Source organism: Papio anubis, chromosome 17 (assembly GCF_008728515.1).
Source record: "Papio anubis isolate 15944 chromosome 17, Panubis1.0, whole genome shotgun sequence".
NCBI lineage: Eukaryota > Metazoa > Chordata > Mammalia > Primates > Cercopithecidae > Papio > Papio anubis.
In genome coordinates this window covers 24,798,257-24,823,965 of record NC_044992.1, presented here as the reverse complement: position 1 = coordinate 24,823,965, position 25,709 = coordinate 24,798,257, and the positions used below count along the sequence as shown (strand labels likewise).

The window sequence follows — 25,709 nt, the reverse complement described above, 5'->3', positions numbered from 1 at the left end:
CCTGGGTTCATTGCCATTCTCCCGCCTCAGCCTCCCGAGTAGCTGGGACTACAGGCGCCCGCCCCCACGCCCAGCTAATTTTTTTGTATTTTTAGTAGAGACTGGGTTTCACCGTGTTAGCCAGGATGGTCTCGACCTCCTGACCTCATGATCCGCCCACCTCGGCCTCCCAAAGTGCTGGGATTATAGCCCCCTCCCCACCAGTTGAGGCTGGTCTCAAACTCCTGGGTTCAAGTGATCCACCTGCCTTGGCCTCCCAAAGTTCTGGGATTACAGGCAGAAGCTACCATGCTCAGCCTTGAGACTATTTTTAACAAGCTCCTGGGTGATGCCAATGCTGTTGGACCAGGACCACATGTTGAGAAGCAGCGTCCTGGGGCGCACTGCCGCCTGACTGTCTATCAGTTCCTCCTCCGTATTCAAAACCTCTGGCCTGCCTTTCCGGCGGTGACGACCTACCCACATGAGAACATGCCTCTCGCAAAGGATCTCCTTCATCCCTCCCCAGAAGAGGAGAAGAGGAAACACAAGAAGAAACGCCTGGTGCAGAGCCCCAATTCCTACTTCATGGATGTGAAATGCCCAGGATGCTATAAAATCACCACGGTGGGCCGGGCGCGGTGGCTCAAGCCTGTAATCCCAGCACTTTGGGAGGCCGAGGCGGGTGGATCACGAGGTCAGGAGATCGAGACCATCCTGGCTAACACGGTGAAACCCCATCTCTACTAAAAAATACAAAAAACTAGCCGGGCGTGGTGGCGGGTGCCTGTAGTCCCAGCTACTTGGGAGGCTGAGGCAGGAGAATGGCGTGAACCCGGGAGGCGGAGCTTGCAGTGAGCTGAGATCTGGCCACTGCACTCCAGCCCAGGCGACAGAGCCAGACTCCCTCTCAAAAAAAAAAAAAAAAAAAAAAAAAATCACCACGGTCTTTAGCCATGCACAAACGGTAGTTTTGTGTGTTGGCTGCTCCACTGTCCTCTGCCAGCCTACAGGAGGAAAAGCAAGGCTTACAGAAGGATATTCCTTTAGGAGGAAGCAGCACTAAAGGCACTCTGAATCAAGATGAGTGGGAAACCATCTCAATAAACACATTTTGGATAAAAATAAAATAAAATAAAATAACCTCTGGCCCTACCTGGCTTTGCATTCCTGGGCATAGTCACTTCTGTAACTGGACTTTCATTGGTGGCTGTGCACTGTTCAGATACAGCCATGGTACTTGCCAGGTTCCTCTCCCTGATCTCACCCTGCCCTCCTCATATCTTTGTCTCAGACTGGGAAGTGACTATAGATTAAGGCAAATGGTAGCAGAAAATCTCTAGAGGCAGCTGAGCACAGCACCAGTGAGCAGGGGAGGTGGTGAGCTGCACCTGCCGAGTCCTGGGGTGCGAGCTGGAGGTGGAGGTGGCAACTCCAGTCGTCTCACCTTCCCACTTTCATGATACACAAACAGGTTCCTGATGTGGCCATCTCTCCTGTAGGTGATCTGCAGCCCGTGGGGGTGCCCTATCTTCTCTGTCTGGAAGGTGGCATTCAAGTCCTTAATGCTGATGACAGCTTTGGGGTTTTTACCCTGAAAGAGAGAGAGAGAAAGAAAGATGCTGACAGTCCACAGGGTGACTTTTGGTCAACTTTCACCAAGGCCTTCATGCAAACAAACATCAATTTGTAAATATACGGGTTTTAAATGTTCTTGCTCTCATATCAAAATTCACAGATACTGGCCGGATGCGGTGGCTCACGCCTGTAATCCCAGTACTTTGGGAGACCAAGGTGGGTGGATCACGAGGTCAGGAGTTCGAGACCAGCCTGGCCAACTTGGTAAAACCCTGTCTCTGCTAAAAATACAGAAATTAGCTAGGCATGGTGGCAGGCGCCTGCAATCCCAGTGACTCGGGAGACTGAGGCAAGAGAGTGGTTTGAACCTGGGAGGCGGAGGTTGCAGTGAGCTGAGATTGTGCCACTGCACTCTAGCCACCACACCTGGCTAATTTTTGTATTTTTAAGTAGAGACGGGTTTTCGCTATGTTGGCCAGACTGCTCATGAACTCCTGACCTCAGGTGATCCACCCGCCTTGGCCTACCAAAGTGCTGGAATCATAGGTATGAGCCACTGCGCCTAGTCTATCATTCTTTGTGTCCATGGGTACTCAACGTTTAGCTTCCGTTTATAAGTTAGAACATTTGGTTTTCTGTCCCTTTGTTAGTTACTTAAGATAATATTCTCCAGATCAATCCATGTTGCTGCAAAGAACATGATCTCATTCTTTTCTTTGTTTTTATCTTTGTTTTGTTTCGCTTTTGTTGCCCAGGCTGGAGTGCAGTGGCATGATCTTGGCTCACTGCAACCTCTGTCTCCCAGGTTCAAGGGATTCTCCTGCCTCAGCTTCCCAAGTAGCTGGGATTACAGACACGTGCCACCACATCCAGCTAATTTTTTGTATTTTTAGTAGAAACGGGGTTTCACTATGTTAGCCAGGCTGGTCTCAAACTCCTGATCTCAGGTGATCTGCCCGCCTCAGCCTCCCAAAGTGCTGGGATTACAGGCGTGAGCCATCACCCCTAACCAATCTCGTTCTTTTTATTTATTTTTGAGATAGAGTCTCGCTCTGTTGCCCGGGTTGAAGTGCAAAGGCGTGATCTCGGCTCATTGCAACCTCCACCTCCCAGATTCTAACCATTCTCCTGCCTCAGCCTCCTGAGTAGCTGGGATTATAGGCGTGTGCCACCACCTCTGGCTAATTTTTGTATTTTTAATAGAGATGGGGTTTGACCATGTTGGTCAGGCTGGTCTCGAACTCCTGACCTTGTGATCTACCTGCCTCGTCTCCCAAATGCTGGGATTACAGGCATGACCCACCGTGCCCGGCCAATCTCCTTCTTTTTTATGGCTGTGTAGTATTCTATGTACCACATTTCCATTATCCAGTCCACCACTGATGGGCACCTAGGCTGATTCCATGTTTTTGTTATTGTAAATAGTGCTGCAATGAGCATATGTGTACATGTGTCTTTATAGTAGAATTATCTCTTTTTTCTTTTCTTTCTTTTTTTTGAGACGGAGTTTCACTGTTGTTGCCCAGGCTGGAGTACAATGGAGCGATCTTGGCTCACTGCAACCTCCACCTCCCGGGTTCAAGCGATTCTCCTGCCTCAGCCTCCCAAGTCACTGAGATTACAGAGATGTGCCACCATGCCTGGCTAATTTTGTATTTTTAGTAGAGACAGGGTTTCTCCATGCTGGTCAGGCTGATCTCGAACTCCTGACCTCAGGTGATCCACTGGCCTCTGCCTCCCAAATTGCTAGGATTACAGGCGTGAGCCACCGCATCTGGCCTATAGTAGAATTATTTCTGTTGCTTTGGGTATATACCCAGTAATGGGATTGCTGGGTCAAATGTTAGTTCTGTTTTAAGTTCTTTGAGAAATCTCCAAACTGCTTTCCACAGTGGCTGAACTAATTTACATCCCTGCCACAAGTGTGTAAACATTTCCTTTTCTCTACAACCTCACCAGTATCTGTTACTTTTTTACTTTTTGATAATAGCCATTCTGACTGGTATAAATGGTATCTCAGTGTGGTTTTGACTTACATTTCTCTGATTAGTGATGTTGAACATTTTTTCATTTGCTTGTTGGCCACGTGTATGTCTTCTTGGGAGAAGTGTCTGTACACATCTTTTGCCCATTTTAATGAGGTTGTTTTTTGCTGTCAACATTATATTTTTGAGGTCTACCCGTGCTGTGATATAGCAGTCTAGTTTTCTCTTATAAATGACTATACCAAAAGTTATCAATCTATCTTCTGTTAATAGATACATTGAGATTGTTCCTGATTTTTTGCTATTATAAGTAATGTTGCAGTCAGTTTGTGCCCTGGTACACATATGTGAGTGTATCTGTGGGTCACAGTGTATGCTTAGAAATGGAATTGCTAGATTACAGTTATATACATCTTCACTTACTAGAGACTGACAAATTATTCTGCTGAATGGCTCAACAGTGATTGTACCAATATTTGCTTCCATCAATGAAATAGAATAATTCCCCTTTCCCCATACACTCACCAACACTTGACACTACCAGATTACAAAATTTTTGCCAATATGATAGGTATGGAATTGTATCTCATTATTAATTTTCACTTAATCAACATTTACTGAGGTGTAGTTTAGAAACAATAAACTGTACCCATATTAAGAATATAGTTTGGGCCGGGCGCGGTGGCTCACGCCTGTAATCCCAGCACCTCGAGTGGCTGGGACAGGAGAATGGCGTGAACCTGGGAAGTGGAGCTTGCAGTGAGCCAAGATCATGCCACTGCACTCCAGCCTGGGCGACAGAGCAAGACTCCATCTCAAAAAAAAAAAAAAAGAAAGAGTATAGTTTGAGCCAGGCACAGTGGCTCACACCTGTTATCCCAGCACTTTGGGAGGCTGAGGTGGGTGAATCATGAGGTTAAGAGATCGAGACCATCCTGGCCAACAGGGTGAAACTCTGTCTCTACTAAAAATACAAAAATTCGCTGGGCGTGGTGGCACATGCCTGTAGTCCCAGCTACTAGTGAGGCTGAGGAAGGAGAATCCTTGAACCCGGAAGGCAGAGGTTGCAGTGAGCCAAGATCGTTCCACTGCACTCTAGCCTGGTGACAGAGCAAGACTCCGTCTCGGGAAAAAAAAAAAAAAAAAAAAAAATATATATATATATATATAGAGAGAGAGAGAGAGAGAGAGAGAGAGAGTGTTTGATTTTTGACAAATGTATATACCCATGTATCCACCACAACAATCAAGATATAAAACATTATTAATCATCCTAAATATCACCCCAAAATAGTTCACTCATCCCCCTTCGCAGAATCTCTACCCCATTCCAACACCAGATAACCACTTACTTGTCTTCTATCAGTATAGTTTTGCCTGTTCTAAAATTTCATATAAATGAGATCATATAATACTCTTAAACAAGGGGACTTAGAAAAGTTCATGGAAAACACATAGTATGAAAACACTATGCATGAATTTCAAATTGTTTTGCACCAAAATAAACTCATACTAACTTGTTATAACATGTCTGAATGGGATTTCGTTTGAGGCACTAAGAAGCGTAAGACATCAACTTGAAAACAGTCCCTTTCAGAGCAATGTGAATTCTGCTAAAATTGAAGCGAGAAGAAACATCAACATTTATGGTGAAGCTTGGATGGAAGAATGGTGAAATCACTGATGCTTTCAGAAAAGTTTATGGGGACAAATCCCCAAAGAAATTAGCAGTTTACAAATGGATAACTTGTTAAGGAGGGACAAGATGATGTGGAAGATGGCGCCTGCAGTAGCAGACCATCTACATCAATTTGCAAGGAAAAAAATCATCTTGTTCATGCCCTAATTGCAGCAGCAGACCATCTACATCAATTTGCAAGGAAAAAAATCATCTTGTTCATGCCCTAATTGAAGAGAAGCAAAAATTAACAGCACAAACAATAGCTAACACCACAGATACCTCAATTGGTGCAGCTCACACAACTCTGACTGAACAATTAAAGTTGGACAAACTTTCCACTCAATGGGTGCCAATGCCATCGCACCCAGATCAGTTGCAGACAAGAGCAGAGTTTTCAATGGAAATTTTAAACAAGTGAGATCAAGATCCTGAGGCATTTCTTTGAAGAATTGTAACAGGAGATGAAAAATGGCTTTACCAGTATGATCCTGAAGACAAAGCACAATCAAAGCAATGGTTACTGAGAGGTGGAAGTGGTCCTGTCATAGCAAAAGCAGACCAGTCAAGAACAAAGGCCATGGCAACAGTTTTCTGGGGGATGCTCAAGGCATTTTGCTTGTTGACTTTCTAGAGGGCCAAAGAACAATAACATCTGCTCATTATGAGAGTGTTTTGAGAAAGTTAGCCAAAGCTTCAGCAGAAAAACATCTGAGAAAGCTTCACCAGAGAGTCCTTCTCCCCTACGACAATGCTTCAACTACATTTCTCTCATCAAACCAGGGCAATTTTGTGAGAGCTTCAATGGGAAGTCATTATGCATCCATCTTACCATCCAAATTTGCGTTATTCTAACTTTTTTTCGTTTTCTAGTCTTAAAAAATCTGTAAAGGCGGCGAGTGTGGTGGCTCATGCCTATAATCCCAGCACCTCTGGGGAGACCAAGGTGGGTGAATCACGGAGGTCAGGAGTTCAAGTCCATTCGGCCAAACGTGAAACCTCACTCTACTAAAAATACAAAAATTAGCCCAGCATGGTGGTGGATGCCTGTAATCCCAGCTGCTGGGGAGGCTGAGGCAGGACAATCACTTGAACCTGGGAGGCAAAGGTTGCAGTAAGCCAAGATCGTGCTTTCACCGTAATTCCGAAACTGGGGTGACGAAGCCAGACCCCTTAATCTCCAAAAAAAAAAAAAATCTCGTAAGGGTACCCACTTTCTTCAGCTAATAGTGGTGCTGCTGAGGCATGGTGGCCTGGCGTCTGTTATCCCAGCACCCCCCGGGAGGCTGGCGCTGGTAGATTGCTTGAGTTCAGGAGTTCAAGACTAACCTGGGCAACATGACGAAACCCTGTCTCTGACAAAAAAATACAAAAATTAGCCAGGCATGGTGGTGTGTGCCTGAAATCCCAGCTACTCAGGAGGCTGAGGTGGAAGGATCGCTTGAGCCTGGGAGGTTGAGGCTGCAGTGAGCTAGAATTGTACCACTGCACTCCAGCCTTGGTGAAAGAGCAAGACCCTGTCTCAAACAACGGCAGAAAAAACAAAATGTAAAAAAGACTGCATTGGCATGGTTAAATTTCCAGGACCCTCAATTGCTTGGGGATGGACTAAACGGCTGGTGTCATCACTTATAAAAGTGTCTTGACCTTGATGGAGCTTATGTTGAGAAATAAAGTTTATATATTTATTTATTTATTTTTATTATTATTTTTTTAAATTTATTTATTTTGAGACGGAGTCTTGCTCTGTCACCCAGGCTGAGTGCAGTGGTGCGATCTCTGCTCACTGCAAGCTCCGCCTCCCGGGTTCACGCCATTCTCCTGCCTCAGCCTCCAGAGTACCTGGCTAATTTTTTTGTATTTTTAGTAGAGACGGGGTTTCATCATGTTAGCCAAGATGGTCTCGATCTCCTGACCTTGTGATCTGCCCACCTCGACCTCCCAAAGTGCTGGGATTACAGGTGCGAGCCACCGCGCCCAGTCAATTTTTTTTTTTTTTTTTTTTTAGATGGAATCTTGCTCTTTCACCCAGGCTGGAGTGCAGTGGCGCAATCTTAGCTCACTGCAACCTCCAGCCTCCCAGGTTCAAGCAATTCTTGTGCCTCAGCTTCTCCAGTAGCTGGGATTACAGACATGCACCACCACACCCAGCAAAGCGTTGTATTTTTAGTAGAGATGGGGTTTCACCATGTTGGCCAGGCTGCTCATGAACTCCGGACCTCAATTGATCCAACTGACTCGGTCTCTCAAAGTGCTGGGATTACAGGCGTGAGCCACCGAGCCCGGCCTCCAAAGACTTTTTTAAGTGCTTTGTATAGAGCTTCAGGCATTTTTTTTTTTTTTTTTTTGAGTTTCACTCTCTTTATACTTCATTTCCTTTTTTGTATTACCCAAAAGTTTTACCTTAAAATTAGTTACCTTTATGATTTTAAAATATCCACTCTGGGAAGTAAATAAATAAGAACACAGGGAGCCTATCCTATTTTTGGACTATTCTGGACTGAACTGGTGTAGGACTGAAAACCAGGTCAACTTTTTTCAACCAGTGATGAGGCCCTGTCTGAGAGGCCAGCTCACAGCAGCTGCTGGGGTTTGGTGACCTTTCCTAACTGCAGTAGCGCTTTCTCTTCCTGCCTTTTGTACCATTTCAGCAAAAATGTTGAAAAAGCCACATTCTTCAGTGCTTTACATTGAAGACTGAGAAAAAATTCTTCCTCTAACTTGTAAGGTAAAGATTCTTCATCCCTTAACATTTTTCACTTGGTCCTAGACTGTGGCCACATTGGACAGATTTTTTTTTTTATTATTTGTGCAAATTTATGGGGTACATGTGAAATTTTGCTACATGTATATAATGTGTAGCGATCAAGTCAGGATATTTAGGGTGTTGGTCACCCGAGTATTTTTGTTAAGTATAGTTATCCCACTCTGGCATCAAATATTAAATTTATTCCTTCCACCTTACAATATGTTTGTACCCTTTAACCCACTTCTCTTCATCCTCCCTTCTCCTCCCCATAAACAGACCTTTTAGCATTACTCTGGTCTGCCTAGAAAAGCAACAGGGGAAATATATAATAATTCTACATATAGGCAATAGAGTAAGGTGAAGGCTAAAGTGCTCAGAGCTTATCCTTCGCTTACTTTGTTGGCCACAATTTCACATTCTCTTTGCTGAAAACTTCTTATCTTTCTGTCCTTTAAATACTGGAATGCCCCAGGGCTCAATGGGCTAGATGGTCTCCAAAGATGGCGTTCACCAAGTCTTTCCCTCCCAGTGTGTACATGACACTCTATCCATGAAGAGGTTGAATCTATTTCCCCTCCCCTTGAATCAGGGCTTGTTGCATGACTTGCTTTGACCAATAGAATGCAGCTCCTGGTTAGCCTTCCAGAGGTCTGGTAGCGTTTACTTTTGTTTAGGGAAGTCAGCAGCCAAACCACAAGAAAGCTTGAGCTAGACTCCTGAATGAGGAAGAGAAAGCAACCATATAGAGCACACCAAGGCACCAGACATTAGTGAAAGCTTTGGATCTCTGGCCAGCTAAGGGCAGCAGAGTAGCCCAGCTGATGCCACATGGAGTACACCAGAACAGCCGAGGCCTGCTCAAATTCCTGACCCATAGGATTGTGAGAAATTAAGCCATTAAGTTTTAGGATGGTTTGTTACTCAGCAACAAATAACCGAAATACTCAGTCCTTGAACACCTTTTTCCTGCTTAGGTGATCCTAGCCAGTCCCATTACTAAACCAGTCTACATGCTGACGACTCCAGTTCCAAACTCTCTCCAAGCCTCCAAATCATACATCCAACTTCTGTCACTTGGATTTAGAATTCAGGAAACATACATCCAACTTCTTTCCCCATGTCTCTACTGGATGACTAATAGGCATCTCAAAATAAAAAAGACTTTTGAGCATCTCCTTAGGGGTCTAAGTCTTTGCCACCTTAGTAAATAGCAAATCTATTCCTGTAGTTTTGTAGAGCAAAAATCTGGGAATCATCCTTGATTCCTCTTACTCTCACACCCCACATCCAATCCTTCAATAAATTCTATTGCCTCTACTTCCAAAATATATCCAGAATCTGACCACTTCTAACCATCCTGGTCAGATCCACCACTCTTCTTCATGTTGGGTTATTGCAACAGCTTCCTGACTAATTTCTCTGCCTCCACTCTGGCCTCCTTCCTTCCTACTCACCCTAGCAGCAGCCAGCGTGCTGCTTTTAAAAAGCTTAAGTCAGGCTGGGCGCAGTGGCTCATGCCTGTAATCCCAGCATTTTGGGAGGCTGAGGCAGGCAGATCACATGAGGTCAGGAGTTCTAAATCAGCCTGGTAAACATGGTGAAACTCTGTCTCTACTAAAAATACAAAAATTAGCCAGGTGTGGTGGTGCACGCCTGTAGTCCCAGCTACTGGGGAGGTTGAGGCAGGAGAATCGCTTGAACCCAGGAGGCGGAGGTCACAGTGAGCAGAGATCACACCATTGCACTCCAATCTGAGCGACAGAGTGAAATCCCATCTCAAAAAATAAATAAATAGGCCGGGCGCGGCGGCTCACGCCTGTAATCCCAGCACTTTGGGAGGGTAAGGCGGGTGGATCACGAGGTCAAGAATTCAAGACCAGCCTGGCCAAGATGGTGGAACCCTGTGTACTAAAAATACAAAAACTAGCTTGGCATAGTGGCGGGCGCCTGTAATCCCAGCTACTCGAGAGGCTGAGGCAAAGAATTGCTTGAACCCGGGAGGCACAGGTTGCTGTGAGCCGAGATCACGCCACTGCACTCTGCACTAGGCGACAAAGCGAGACTCCATCTCAAATCAATCAATTAGTCAATCAAAAGCTTAAGTCAAATAATATCACTTCTCAGCTCAAAATCCTCCAATTGTTTCCCATCTCACTCAGTAAAATCCAAAAGCCCAAATTTTTGCAAATCATACATGTGTAAGTGACTTGTATCTAGAATATATGAAGAACTATTACAATTTAATAATAAAGAGGCAAATAACCTAATTAAAATATGGGGAAAGGATCTGTGTTGGCTAGGACAGTCTCGATCTCTTGACCTCGTGATCCACCCACTTCGGCCTCCAAAAGTGCTGGAATTACAGGCGTGAGCCACCGTGCCCGACCAATATGGGGAAAGGATCTGAATAGACATTTCTACAAATAAGATATACAAATGGCCAATAAGCACATTAAAAAGATGCTCAACATCATTTGCCATGTGGGAAACACCAATCAAAACCACAGTGAGATACGACTTCATACCAACGAAGATGGCTATAATAAAAAAAAACAGATAGGGGCCTGGTGCAGCAGCTCACATCTATAATCCTAGTACTTTGGGAGGCTGAGGCGGAGGATTGCTTGAAGCCAGGAGTTTGAGAACAGCCTAGGCAACACAGCAAAACCCTATCTCTACAAAAATAAATAAGTAAATAAAAATTAGCTGGGTGGAGTGGTATGCATCTGCAATCCCAGTGCTTTGAGAGCCCAGAGCAGGAGGAGAGCTTGAGGCCAATAATTTAAGGTTGCAGTGAGCTATGATTGCACCACTGCACTCCAGCCTGGCCAACAGAGGAAGACCCTGTCTCTAAAAAAATAAATAAAATAAAATAATAAAATAAAATAAAATGAAAAAAACCACGTTAGGCAAATCCATAGAGACAGAAAGCAGGTTGTTGGTTGCCTAGGGCTAGTGGTGGGGTGAGGCAGGGGATTACAGCTAAGGGATAAGGGGTTTAAAGTTTTTAACTGAATTGTGGTGATAGTTGTACTCTCTGTGAATATACTAAAAGTCAATTGACTGCATACTTTAAATGGGTGAATTATATGGCATGTGAATTATATCTCAATAAATTGTTACCAAAAGAAATCCCGTCTTGCTGTGACCTACAAGGCCCTCCACCATGTGACTTCATCTCCCTCCACCCTTTTCCTTGCTCACTCTGCACAAGTTACTCTGCCCTCCTTGATGCCCTATACCCAACAAACACACTTCTAGCTCAGGGCCGGGGCTGCAGCTTATGGTTAAGTAGTTTGTGCACTGTGTAAAAAGCTCCTAGCTGACTGGTCACTGCAAACCAGGCTTCTGATTTTTGAGACTGGGCCCCAGGGGCTGCACCCTCTTAGAGGGATCATCTTTCTCAAATCGGTGCAAAGGTGTAGGTGTTTGACCATACCCGTGCTCAGGGCTTCTGCACACACTGTTGCTCCCACTTCTACTCCTCCCCCACATAGCCATGTCACTCAATGCTCACATTTGTTCAGTTATCTGTTCAAATGTCACCAGAGAGGCCTTCCGTGATCACTCTGCCGCAGCACTCCCTAACTCCCTGACACACTCTCATTGTTCTCTATCTTCTCACTCTCTGCTTTTTTACCTTTTTTTTTTTTTCTTTTTGAGACAGGGTGTCACTCTGTCACCCAAGCTAGAGTACAGTGGCACAGCCTCAGCTCAATGCAGCCTCGACCTCCCATGCTCAAGCAATTCTCCCACCTCAGACTCCCTAGTAGCTGGACTACAGGCATGCGCCACCATGCAAAAGTGCATGTGCTTGACCCAGCTAATGTTCGTATTTTTTGTAGAGATGGGGTTTCACCATGTTGCCCAGGCTGATCTCAAACTCCTGAACTCAAGCAATCCCCCTGCCTCAACCTCTTCCTAAAGTGCTGGGATTACAGGTGTGAGCTACTGTGCGCAGCCGCTTCTGTTTTACTTTATAAAACTATTGCCTCCTGGTATATTATATATTGATGTGTTGATTGTGGAGTTCTTTCCTTTCACTAGACTGAAAGCTCCCTGCGAATGAGACTTTTGTTTAGTTCCCTGCTGTATCCTCAGTGCCTAGAATAATGTCTAGCACACAGTAGATACTCAATAAATGTTTCTTAAGTGAATGAATAAATGAAGCAAAACCAAGTGGTCATCAAAGGCTTAAACATGGACCTGTCTAAGCCAATTCTAGGTGGACAGAAATTGTGATTTTTAGTGGGCTGGTTTACTGTATAACCAAGGAAAAGTAGCCAAATGTTGTGCCTAACTCTCAGGGGCTGAGATTATCTACAAGAAAAGGCACCACTGATTAGAATGTAGACCTTAGTTGAGTGAGAGTGCTCAGGAAGGCACCTGCTCTTGTTGGTCTGGCATCTTACCCCTTCTTTTGTGTAGTACTTCAGGAGGCCTTCTCTTGCCAGAAGTACAAACCTCCTTCTCAGAAACTGTGAGTTGTCCCTTCCTCGCTTCCACAGGAATCCTTCTCGGTTACCTTAAGCAGCAAGGATGACAAAGAGTGAACACATGTGACCTTAAGATGCACAAGCAGCTCAGGAATCTCTGAGGTTCTCAAGGGTGGAATGAGCCTTCCATCTGCTGCCAAAATATCTCCACTCAAACTTCCCTATTTCAGCTGCAGTACACGAGGATCCCATCTGGGGCCAATTTTGTGATGTCTTCTCACTTCAGGGGCACTTCCCACTGCCTAAAACCTTCCTTCCTTGACCTTCTGTGTATCAGGCTGTCTCATAAGAAGACCCTTAAGAAGGCAAAGTCCTGAGATACTAGAATGATTCTGAAAGACACCTAAATACATACTCAATACATATGGTCCTGCCCAACTTCTTGTTGACATCAACCTAATGAGACTTTAGAAATAAGGCCAGGCAGTGGCTCATGCCTGTAATCCCAGCACTTTGGGAGGCTGAGGCGGGCGGATCACGAAGTCAGGAGTTCAAGACCAGCCTGACCAACATGGTGAAACCCCGTCTCTACTAAAAATACAAAATTTAGCTGGGGATGGTGGCACATGCCTGTAATCCCAGCTACTCAGGAGACTGAGGCAGGAGAATCACTTGAACCTAGGAGGGGGAGATTGCAGTGAGCCAAGATTGCGCCACTGTACTCCAGTCTGGGTGCCAGAGTGAGACTCCATCTCGGGCGGGGGCGGGGGGGAAAGAAAAGAAAGAAACAATGAGTGCCCTCCAGGCATCTGCTGGTTTGAAGAATAATTTATGGGCTGGGTGCAACGGCTCACGCCTGTAATCTTGACACTTTGGGAGGCCAAGGCAGACAGATCATTTGAAGTCAGAGTTCGAGATCAGCCTGGCCAACATGGCAAAACCCTGTCTCTCCTAAAAATATAAAAATTAGCCAGGTGTGGTGGTGCATGCCTGTAATCCCAGCTACTCGGGAGACTGAGGCACGAGAATCACTTGAACCTGGGATGTGGAAGTTGCAGTGAGCCGAGATCATGCCACTGCACTCCAGCCTGGGTAACAGAGTGAGACTCTGACTCAATAAATAAATACATAATAAATAGAATCATTTGTGGTCCTGGTAGCCAGGAGAGCTGAGCACTGCCTTTGGCCCTCTAAGAATGGTTTTGTATACTTTACTGTCTGGGTCAGAGTCAGCTTGGACTCAGGACAGGAGGGGTGAAACTGCCACAGATCCAGGGCCACAGAAGAGGTTGTACCCTGCACAATGGTCGAAAGGGAGGCTGAATTTAAGCCCATGCTCCTCACCAAGCCTTGAGCTGCACATGGAACAAAGTTCACCAGGAGCAGGGACATCTTTTCCTAATTGGTTTATCCAGTGGAGGAGTCTTCCTGCAATTTATATTAAGAGTCTGACGCTGGGCGTGGTGGCTCACACCTGCAATCCCAAAACTTTGGGAGGCTGAGGTGGGCAGATCATGAGGTCAGGAGTTCAAGACCAGCCTGGCCAACATGGTGAAACCCCGTCTCTACTAAAAATACAAAAACTAGCCAAGCATGATGCTGTAATCCCAGCTACTCAGCAGGTTGAGGCAGGAGAATCGCTTGAATCCGGGAGGCAGAGGCTGCAGTGAGCTGAGATCATGCCACTGCACTCCACCCTGGGCAACAAGAGCATGACTCCATCTCAAAAAAAAAAAAAAAAGAAAGAAAAGAAAAAGAGTCTGGCTGGGCACAGTGGCTCACGCCTGTAATCTCAGCACTTTGGGAGGCCAAAGTGGGAGGATCACTTGAGTTCAGGAGTTCAAGACCAGCTTAGGCAACATGGTGAAACCCCATCTCTACCAAAAAAAAAAACAAACAAAAAACCCACAAAAATTTGCCAGGTATGGTGGCATGTGCCTGTAGTCCCAGCTAGTTGGGAGGCTGAGATGGGAGGATCATGTGAGCCTGGGAGACTGAAGCTGCAGTGAGCTGTGATCGTGCCACTGCACTCCAGGCTGGACAACAGAGTAAGACCCTGTCTCAAAAAAAAAAAAAAAAAAAAAGAGTCTGTACACACTTGTGACCCTGCAAATACCTGAGACAAATATGCTTCTCTGCTACTCAGAGCATAAAGCCCCATGAGCTGATGTGTTGTTATTTCAAAGTCAGAAGAACCCACACCTTGGCCTCTGCGGCCAGAGTGAGAACAGCAGGCATCTCTTGGATGGATCCTGCTCCTAATATTTAGGCACTTTGTCTTTCTAGAGCTCATTAAAACATAGATTTCAAAAGATGATGGAAATAACTTTACCTGGGAGTAAGATGGTTTCCCCGTCAGCCATAAATTCCCGTCTCTCATACTTAGCTCGAATCCATTGTTCCTTTAAGACCCTAAAAAGAGAGAGCCTGTGGTCAGCTGCGTTTGATGCATTCTCTTTTTTTTTTTTTGAGACAGGGTCTCACTCTGTTGCCCAGGCTGGAGTGCAGTGGTGTGATCATGGCTCACTGTAGCCTAGACCTCCTAGGCCCAGGCGATCCTCCCACCTCAGCCTCTTAAGTAGCTGGGAACACAAGCATGCACCACCACACCCAGCTAATTTTTAAATTTTTGTAGAGATGGGGGTCTCCCTATATTGCCTAAGCTGGTCTTGTACTCCAGGGCTCAAGCGATCCTCCTGCCTCAGCCTCCCAAAGTGCTGGGATTACCACCATGCCTGGACTGATGCATTCTTTTCCAAGACCTTGCAGTTGAGGGTGGGTACATCACAGCAGTGCCTCACTGCCTGCTCCAGCTACCTAGGATTCCTCAGTCTCCGTACTATTAATATTCGGGGTTGGAGAATTCCTTGTTGTGCTGTCCTGTGGGTTGCCCCATGCTCCATAGAATGTTTAGCAGCATTTCTGGCCTCCACCCGTTAGATGCCAGTAGAACCCCTCCCCAGCTGTGGTACCCAAAAATGTCTTCAGGCATTGCCAAATGTCCTCTGGGGGAATTATTTCTCCCAGTGGGCTATATGAGAACCACTGAGCTGTTGCAACCCCAGTGTCAGCTCTCTAGGTCACTGAAACAGATACTGGCTGCCCTGGACCATCGACACCGCCTGCTCCCGCTGCGTGTTCATGAGCTTAAGCAGGAGAGTCCAGGAGCCTCTTCCTGTGCCTGCCCATGAAGTCTGGGCAGGCTACACTGGACAGAGCAGTCATCTTAGGATCTGACCACCTGGGACCTGGTCTCACTCTATCATTTATCCACCATGTGACCATGAGCAAGTTACCCAACTCCTCTGAATTTGGGGAATGGGCCACTATTGTTATACTCACTTAGCCCTCCGGGTTGTTGAGAGGTTTAAATGTATATAAAGGGCCTAGCACCTACTCAGCACATAGTAGGTGTTTAATGTGACCTCAATCAGAAATTGTCATCCACGAGTCCTACAGAAAAACCATGCAGCCGAGAGTGGAGTTATGTTCATTGTTTGGTTCCCGCTCACTTTTTCCAGGGAAATGTTCCAAGGTGTATATGACCTTACCCCATAACCACAAGAATGACTAGAGCTGGGCATCTGGCCCAACCTAGTAGGTCAGAGCTCTTTGCTGCTCTGGGCTGTGTGGACCGACAGGGTCAAAAGTGAAGGAGACATTGATGGAGCTTTCTCCAGAGCCACGCTGGAAGGTATAGCCTGGCACCTGCTTGTGGCCTTGCTGCCAGCTGTGTGAAGGAAGCCTGGCTGAGAGAAGGAGGGAAGAGAGCCAGAGACGGTGTGAGAGACCTGAAGGTGTTTGAGCTCCTGGCTCGGTCCTTCCTGAGGCCAGCTCCACCACTGTCCGTCTGGTAGTCTCATCCCCAGAACCCATAAAATCATCTTTTTCTTATGCTGGTTTAAATTGGGTTTCTGGCCAGGTGCAGTGGCTCACACTTGTAATCCCAGCACTTTCGGAGGCCAAGGCGGGCAGATCACTTGAGGTCAGGAGTTCAAGACCAGCCTGGCCAACATAGTGAAACCCCGGCTCTACCAAAAATATAAAAATTAGCTGGGCATGGTGGCACGTGCCTATAATCCCAGCTACTTGGGAAGCTGACACAGGAGAATCGCTTGAACCCACAAGGCAGAGGTTGCAGTAAGCTGAGACTGTGCTACTGCACTCCAGCCTGGGTGAAAGAGCAAGACTTTGTCTCAAAAATAAATAAATACATAAATAAATAAAGTTTCTGATACTTATAATCAAGAGTCCAGGCTGGGCATGGTAACTCATGCCTGTAATCCCAGCACTTTGGGAGGCCAAGGCAGGCAGATGGCTTGAGCTCAGCTCAGGAGTTTGAGACCAGCCTGGGCAACATGATGAAACCTCATCTCTACAAAAATAAAAACAAACAAAAATACAAAAATTAACCGGGCGTGGTGGCATGCACCTGTAGTCTCGGCTACTTGGGTGGTTGAGGTGGGAGGAGCACTTGAGCCGAGGAGGTCGGGGCTGCAGTGAGCCATGATTGTGCCACTGAACTCCAGCCTGGGCAACAGAGTGAAACCTTGTCTCTATATAGGAAGAAAGAAAGAAAGAGAGAAAGAGAGAAAGAGAAAGAAAGCGAGAGAGTCCTTCCTAGGGCACAGCCCACAGATCATTGAGGAGAATCACCTGGCCCACCATGAGGGTGGAAACCTGGACACCAGATCAGAGCTGAGAGAAGGAATGGAGACCAAGGGCCACCCATCTTGGTCCTGGAGGTGGCCATTAGTACTCAGATAAAAAGGGTTAAAGTGCAGGGCTGCTGCTGGAGTCATGGCGAGTAATGTCTGTGTAGTGCCGGCAGGAAGCCTAGCACTGAGCGGTTGGAACACAGGGCAGAGTGGCAGCAGCGAGCCAAGATGAGACAGGCCCTCTCAAGTTGAGCCAGCACACCCCAAAACTGGCCATGGACAGGTAGCATTCTGAAGCAGACACGGTGAAATGGATTCAAACCCGTGTGTCGGGTGGCATGTGAAAGGTTCTATGTAAGTTATCTCATGTAATCTCTACAACTATGCTATGATGCAGGCATCATTGTCTACATTTCAGAGATGAGGATGTCGACAATCAGAGAGATTTGCTGACTTGCCCACGTCCTCACAGCTAGGTCACAGTAGAGCTGGGAAACAAAACTGAGGTCTTCCAGGTAGAAAGCTGTTCTTCTCCAGCCACTCCAGAGTACGTTACTAGCTCTTAATTGTCTAAGCACTGAGAAATTACAAGACCACTAGGTATGGCTATATAGTCTGTGTGCTGCCCAAAAGCACCTTGCTGAGGCTCGGCAGCTGAAATGCAGCTGCTTTCTGTTTGCCAGACATACCCCCTATGAGGCTGGGTCAGCCTAAGGGGATTCCTTCTCCCCATTTACACAAGGCACTGTCTAGCAGCCCTGGTGGCAAGTCTAAGTCCCTGGGAAGGAGTCTGAGGCTCCGGCAGTCAGATCTGCAGAGGTCCAGGGCGACTAGGTACCAGTACCACACTAACCCTCACCTCCAGGGGACCTGAACCCTCTTGCTGCTTCAAAGTGCCCCTCTTATATTGAATTCTCCCAATGCCATGACACAGTCACCCAGGCCCTGGTGTCAGACAGGCTAGACCAGTTCTGCCTCCACAAACCTCAGGTTTTTTCATCTATAGCATAAGGATAATAGCAGTACTCGTAGGGTTGTTGAGAGAATTAAACAAACACATGCACATAAGCATTTTGCACAGGACCTAGTACTTAAGCAAAGCTCAATAATATTAGTAGCTTTTTTTTCTTTTGAGACAAAGTCTTACTCTGTTGCCCAAGCTAGAGGGCAGTGGAGTGATCTCTGCTCACTGCAACCTCCATCTCCCAGATTCAAGCGATTCTCCTGCCTTAGCCTCCCAAGTAGCTAGGACTATAGGCACACACCACCATGCCCAGTTAATTTTTTTATTTTTAGTAGAGACGGGGTTTCACTATGTTGGCCAGGCTGGTCTTGAACTCCTGGCCTCAAGTGATCCGCCCGCCTTGGCCTCCCAAAGTGCTGGGATTACAGGCGTGAGCCACCACACCCGGCCTTTTTTTTTTTTTTTCCTGGGACAGAGTCTTGTTCTGTTGCCCAGGCTGGAGTGCAGTGGAGCAATCTTGGCTCAATGCACCCTCCGCCCCCGGGTTCGAACAATTCTCGTGCCTTAGCCTCCCAAGTAGCTGGGACTACAGGCATGAGCCACTGCATCCAGCCAGTAGCTACTTTTTTTTTTTTTTTTTTTTTTAATGCTAGGTCTCACTCTGTCACTCATACTAGAGGGCAGTGACACATGTGATCCTAGCTCACTGCAATCTGGGCTCAAGCAATCCCCCTACCTCAGTCTTCTTAGTAGCTCAGACTATAGGCACGTGCCACTATGCCCCGGCTAAGTTTATTTTATTTTATTTTTTGTAGAGACAGGGTCTTGTTATGTTGCTCAGGCTGGCATTGAACTCCTGTCTTCAAGCGATCCTCCCACCTCAGCCTCCCAAAGTGCTAGGATTACAGGCACTGGCCATTGTGCATGGCTATTATTCTTATTTTTTGGTTATTATTTAGGGATCTGCAGCTCAGGCAAGTTGTTCAGAGCCAACCTGAGCTGAGGTGGTAGAGCCCTGGACATATTTCTCACCTTTTTTTTTTTTTTTTTTTTGAGACGGGGTCTCGCTGTGTTGCCCAGACTGGAGTGCAGTGGTGCTATCTCGGCTCACTGCAAGCTCTGCCTCCTGGGTTCACACTATTCTCCTGCCTCAGCCTCCCAGTAGCTGGGACTATGGGCGCCTGCCACCACACCCAGCTAAAATTTTTTTGTATTTTTAGTAGAGACAGGGTTTCACCGTGTTAGCCAGGATGGTCTCTATCCCCTGACCTTGTGATCCGCCCGCCTCGGCCTCCCAAAGTGCTGGGATTACAGGCTTGAGCCACCGTGCCTGACCAGCCCTAGACATATTTCTCTAAAGAAAGTAGCCGAAACACACTTGGTCTAGTAAGATATTAGTGTTTATCCCCTCTACCAAGTTAGCCACCATCTGTAAGCTATAAGAATGTCACCGGCAGAGATCATAGAGAAAAATCATAGAGATCATAGAGAAAAATCCTCCATTTAAGAGCTGTGGAAACTGAGACCCAGAGAAAAGAAGAGACACGCCCAGGCAATAGAGGCAGAAAGAGGCTTATACCAGTCTTCCTATGTGCTCTTTGTGATGGTATCCAGTGCTTTCCTGCATCTACCTGCGCACCAGGCCCATAGAAGAGACCACCACAGATGAAGACATCAAAGATGGAGAGGGGGAGGAGGTGGAACCAGGACAGCCCCCTCACCCAGTCCCTAAGGAATCACCCACTCACAGGCAGTCGTTGGCCTGGGGGATGTAGTAGAAAGCTGGGACTCTGGCTTCGAACTTGGCCTTCACACGGAGGTTCCCATTGTGGGTCATAAACTGCAAGACAACAGCAACTTGAGGTAATATTAGACCTTGAAAAAACGTGAAATGAAACTATGAGGCTGCTGACTTAGGCTGAGTCAGAAGAAACTGCCTCCAAGAAGGAGATGTCCCACTGGGCTTGGTCATCCATACTGCCGGGAAGCCCCAGCCTGTAACAATCACGGGCAGATATAACCATGCCTCATATGGGCAGGACTCCACAGTGCTCACACATTAGCTCACTGGATCCTCTCAGCCGTTTTCATATCACTGTACCCATTTTACAGATGAGTCAACTGAGGCTCAGACAGGTTCGGTTACTTGTTCAAGGAAACACAGCTATAAGTGGAGAACTGGGATTTGAACCCAGACCTGACTCCAAAGCTCACATTCTTCCTATCATGCCTTCCACAGATGGCTAGGACCCATAGCAGCCCTGAAAGTCTACAGGAGATAAATGTACCTGGAGGATGGAAGAAGTGGGTGCTGGGTTCACGGAGTGCATAGGTCAGGATGATTAGTAGGGCCCTTTGGCACCCAAGAGACCCAGAGGCTGATGCACCAAAAGTGACCCTGGCAGCAGTGGCATAGCTAGTATGAGGGCAGAAGTGGGAAGAAACACCAGGTGTTTAATTCACATGGCTTGGGCATCTCCTTTGCGGGAGAGGAGCATTGCTCCTCTTTTCCTCTGCAGGGGCTGCTAGGCTGTATCGCCAGCTTTGGATCCCAACAGAGCAGGATTCAAATCCTGACTGCCATTTATTTGATAAGTGACCCTGAGAATCTCACCTGTAAAAATGAAGAAAACGGCCAGGTAGAGTGGCTCACACCTGTAATCCCAGCACTGTGGGAGGCCAAGGCTGGGGATCACTTGAGGTCAGCAGTTTGAGACTAGCCTGACCAACATGGTGAAACCTTGTCTCTACTAAAAAATTACAAAAATTAGCCAGGACACAGAAGGGTGAGGCAGGATACTTGCTTGAACCTGGGAGGCAGAGGTTGCAATGAGCCAAAACTGTGGCACTGCCCTCAAGCCTAGGCATGTCGCTGCCCTCAAGCCGAGATTCTGTCTCAAATAAATAAATAAATTAGCCAGGTGTGGTGGTGCACACCTGTAATCCTAGCTATTTGGGAGGCTGAGGCACAAGAATTGCTTGAACCTGGGAGGAGGAGGTTGCAGTGAGCCAAGATCACACCACTGCACTCCAACCTGGGCAACAGAGTGAGTAAGACTCCATCTCAAAAAAAAAAAAGAAAAAAAGAAAAAAGAAAGAAAGAGAAAGAAAGAAAGAAAGAAAGAGAGAGAGAGAGAGAGAGAGAAAGAAAGAAAGAAAAGAAAGAAAGAAAGAAAGAAAGAAAGAAAGAAAGAAAGAAAGAAAGAAAGAAAGAGAAAGAAAGAAAGAAAGAGAAAGAGAAGAAGGAGGAGGAGGAGGAAGAAGAAGAAAATATAACAGGGAGTTGGGTGCTGTGGCTCACACCTGTAATCCCAGCACTTTGGGAGGCTGAGGCAGGTCGATCACCTCAGGTCAGGAGTTCGAGACCAGCCTGGTCAACATGGTGAAACCCCATCTCTACTAAAAATACAAAAAAATTAGCTGGGCATGGTGGCAGGCGCCTGTAATCCCAGCTACTCAGGAGGCTGAGGCAGGAGAATCGCTTGAACCAAGGAGGTGGAGATTGCAGTGAGCTGAGATTGAGCCACGCACTGCACTCCAGCCTGGGTGACAGAGTGAGACGCCATCTCAAAAAACAAAACAAAACAAAACAAAACAAAATGCTGGGCGCGGTGGCTCACGCCTGTAATCCCAGCACTTTGGGAGGCCAAAGCAGGCGGATCACCTAAGGTCATGAGTTTGAGACCAGCCTGACCAACAGGGTGAAACCCTGTCTCTAGTAAAAATTCTACGAAAAATACAAAATTAGCCAAGCGTGGTGGTGCATGCCTATAATCCTAGCTACTCGGGAGACTGAGGCACAACAATCACTTGAACCCCAGAGGCAGAGGTTGCAGTGAGCCAAGATCGCACCATTGCACTCCAGCCTGGGCAACAAGAGTGAAATTCCATCTCGAAAAAAAAAAAAAGAAAGAAAGAAAAAAGAAAATATAACATGGGAGTTATAAGGTGCAAATAAGGGCCGGGCGCGGTGGCTCAAGCCTGTAATCCCAGCACTTTGGGAGGCCGGGCGGGCGGATCACGAGGTCAGGAGATCGAGACCATCCTGGCTAACATGGTGAAACCCCGTCTCTACTAAAAATACAAAAAACTAGCCGGGCGTGGTGGCGGGCGCCTGTAGTCCCAGCTACTCGGAGGCTGAGGCAGGAGAATGGCCTGAACCTGGGAGGCGGAGCTTGCAGTGAGCCGAGATCGCGCCACTGCACTCCAGCCTGGGTGACACAGCGCGAGACTCCGTCTCAAAAAAAAAAAAAAAAAAGGTGCAAATAAAATCCTTCAGGTTTATGTGCTGGTTTACTGGTTTCCAGCCTTTCTCCCACACTAGAATGTAAGCTCTGTATGGCCAGGGACCTTATCTTGTTCATTGTTCTCTCCCAAGACCCAGTACATAGTAAGGTCACACTAAAGCCTCCAGTCCAGTGCTGTCTAGCATAGTACCTGGCACAGAGTGGGCACTCAGTAAACGTCAGCCTGCTTCCCCAATAGTCCTGGAAACCCTCAGCCAGCCCGCACAGTGCAAAACTGCCTGCTCTCTGGAGGTTTTCTGACCAAAATGGAATTCCCATGCAGGGTGAGGGTATCTTCCACCCCCAGAGGGCAGAAGAGCAAAGTGGTCCTCTTTCTGCCTAGGGGGAAAGGAGGAGGACTTTAGACCACGAATCAGGTTATTTCCCTTCCCCCAGTGCAAGACTTCACTAATCATAACTTTTTTGTTTGTTTGTTTGTTTTGAGGCAGGGTCTCACTCTCACCCAGGCTGGAGTGCAGTGGTGCCATCCTGGCTCATTGCAGCCACACCCTTATAGGCTCAGGTGATCTTCCCACCCCAGCCTCCCAAGTATCTGGGATGACAGGCACATGCCACCACACCCAGCTAGTTTTTATATTTTTTGTAAAGACAAGGTTTCACCATGTTGCCCAGGCTGCCCTTGAACTTCTGGGCTCAAGCGATCAACCAGCCTCAGCCTCCAAAATGCTGGGATTATAGGTGTGAGCCACCACACTCGTCCAACAGCAACTGTTAACTGACTACTTTTTTTGCGTCTGGACTGAGCCTACAATCATCTTCACAGCAGTGTTGTGAAATTGGTGGTGATGGCCAGGCGCAGTGGCTCATGCCTGTAATCCCAGCACTTTGGGAGGCCGAGGTGGGTGGATTACCCAAGGTCAGGAGTTCGAGACCAGCCTGACCAACATGGCAAAACCCCCATCTCTACTAAAAATTAATACAAAAATTAGCTGGGCGTGGTGGTGGGTGCCTGTAATCCCAGCTACTCAGGGGGCTGAGGCAGGAGAATTGCTTGAACCCCAGAGGCAGAGGTTGCATTGAGCCGAGATTGCGCCATTGCACTCCAGCCTGGGCCACAAGAGCAAAACTCCGTCTCAAAAAAAAAAAAAAAAAAAAGGAAGAAAGAAAAAAAAGAGAAATGGTGGTATCCCTTGAATACAGATGTGGAAACTGAGGGTCCACAGCTAGGTCTAAGTGCCTAGCTCAGGGCCTCCCAGTTTATAGGTAAGCAAATGATGGCCAGGAGCAGTGGCTCAGGCCTGTAATCCCTGCACTTTGGGAGGCCGGGGTGGTGGATCACCTGAGGTCAGGAGTTCCAGACCAGCATGACCAACATGGTGAAACCCCGTCTCTACTAAATACAAAAAAATTAGCCGGGCGTGGTGGCACGCGCCTGTAATCCCAGCTGCTTGAGAAGCTGAGGCAGGAGAATTACTTGAACCCGGGAGGCGGCAGTTGCAGGCAGCCAAGATTGCTCCACTGCACTCCAGCCTGGACAACACAGCAAAACTCCGTCTCAAAAAAAAAAAGAAAAAAAAAAGTAAGCACATGATGGAGCCAGAATTTGAACTCAGGGCCTCTGTCTAAGCTGCCATCTTATAGGCTGTGTTTCCTCTGGCTAGATTTGCCTCTCTCTGGGTCTCAGTTTCCCCCTCTGTAGAACGGGAGCCCCCTGCCCATGGGCTCCACTCCAGCTCCGCAGTTCCACGGCTCTCCACGGGCATGCCTTTCTACCTCCACAATACTGTCGTCCCAGAAGTCAAGACGCACGGATTTAACTCTGCTGATGTCAGGGAAGTTACGGTGGACACCGCAGCAGTTGAGACAGATGAAGATCCCCAGCTTGTAAGAGGCCCAGTCGGGATCTGCAGGGGGAGAGGTAGGAGAGGAGCTGAGCGGAAAGCGCGGCGAAGAAACCAGGGCTGGGCTCGGGGCGCTGGGGCAGGCGGGTGCCCCTTCGCCCACCTAAGGCGAACTAAGCCGCCAGCCTGACACTTTCTGGTTAGACCACCGGCCGCTGCGCGGCGACCGGGGTGAAGATCCTGGAAGCAGTCCAGGGTGCGGGGAGAGAGTCTGAGGTGGCGCGACGTGGAAGTGACGGGACTCAGAGGGAACCGAGAGGAGGGCGCGGGGGGCGCACCGCGGGACTCGGCGCGGAGCTGCAGGTTGGGAGGCTGAGTCAGGGGGCCCTCGGCGTCAGCGGGGTGGGGCGCTGGGGAGTCCTTCGGGGGGCGTCCGGGAGCGGGCAGGGGGTACAGGACGATAGGGGGCCTGGGCCCGACCTCTAGCTCTAGCTGGGATGTCTGAGTCTGAGGGCTGGGGGCGCGCCTGGGAGCGCAGACACGGAGAGCCCGGACCCAGGTGGTCGGGTGCCTGGCCAGGGAAGAGAGCGGGACCAGCAGGGCTCCCGGCTGCCGGCTGTCGTGTCGGGGTCCAAGCACGTGGGAAGATCCGCGTCTGGTCCCGCGAGGGGAGCAGAGCCTGGGCTCGGAGGGGCCGGGGCCGGGTGCGGAGAAGGCCCTCGGGGCTCGGGTGAGAGGTTCACGATGTGGGTGGGAGGGGTCCGGGCCCGCAGGTCCCACGTCTGGGTCCAGCGGGGGCCGAGGGCGGGACCCCGGTGGTGCGGAGGGGAGGAGTCGGGTGGGCCAGGGGTCCGGGGTCCGGCCGGGGGTCTCGCGCTGCCCGCGCTGCCGAGCCCTTACCTGCCGCCCCGCAGTCGGCGCAGTACGCGTTGCCTGTGTCCGGCGCCCGCAGCAGCTCCAGCAGCCGCTTCTTGTTGGGCTCGCGGTCGCCCATGGCCGGCCCGGCGGGCTCAGCGGGGCTCAGCCCATGGCCCGTGCGCTCGGCCCGGCAGGTGGAGAGGGACCCGGCCGCAGCGCCTCAGCCAGGCCCGGGAGGCCGCCAGCCCCGCCCCGCCCCGCCCCGTCAGGACTGTCCGCCCCTCCCTCGGCGGGTCCAGTCCGGCCCCGAGCTCCGCTGACGCGCGGGGAGGGACAGGAGCACGCAACTTGGAGTCTAACACACTGGCCCGAGATCAAATCGTGGCTTGTCACTTGGTAGCTGCGAGACTGTGCACAACCTATTCAACCTCTCTGGGTCTCAGTTTCCACGTCTAGGAAAGAGGAACAAGGGCATATGTCTGCATCTCAGCGCTTCTTGGAAACCAGAATCTAACTTCTGTTAAAACGTTCTGTTAATATAAGATCTTACATCTATTTGGAGACGTATTTACATGCAAATGCAACCTCCTCAGGAAGCCCTCTGTGATACCCAGCCTGAAGTAATCTCTCTAGCCTCTGGGCCTCCAAGAATACTGTGGTAGTATCTGTCAATTTCTTTTGGCTCTGAGCACTTTCTATCTACCTTGCATCACGGTTATTTATATACTTGTGTTAA

General features: G+C 48.2%; 1 protein-coding gene across 4 annotated transcripts in view; it reads right to left on the bottom strand.

Moving 5' to 3' along the window:
• The window catches only part of ADAP2 (ArfGAP with dual PH domains 2), a 37,634-nt gene extending 12,190 nt beyond the window's left edge, over positions 1–25,444 (bottom strand). For all 4 annotated transcript variants that reach the window (XM_003912575.4, XM_009190078.3, XM_009190079.3 and 1 more), the window contains exons 1-6: positions 25,016–25,444; positions 24,048–24,178; positions 19,776–19,867; positions 14,738–14,817; positions 12,382–12,494; positions 1,427–1,573 (exon numbers count right to left, since the gene is read on the bottom strand). In XM_003912575.4, coding sequence (XP_003912624.1) covers positions 1,427–1,573; positions 12,382–12,494; positions 14,738–14,817; positions 19,776–19,867; positions 24,048–24,178; positions 25,016–25,109 — 657 coding nt within the window. In that variant the 5' untranslated portion in view covers positions 25,110–25,444. The remainder of the gene's footprint in view (positions 1–1,426; positions 1,574–12,381; positions 12,495–14,737; positions 14,818–19,775; positions 19,868–24,047; positions 24,179–25,015) is intronic.
• Between the last annotated feature and the right edge of the window lie 265 nt (positions 25,445–25,709).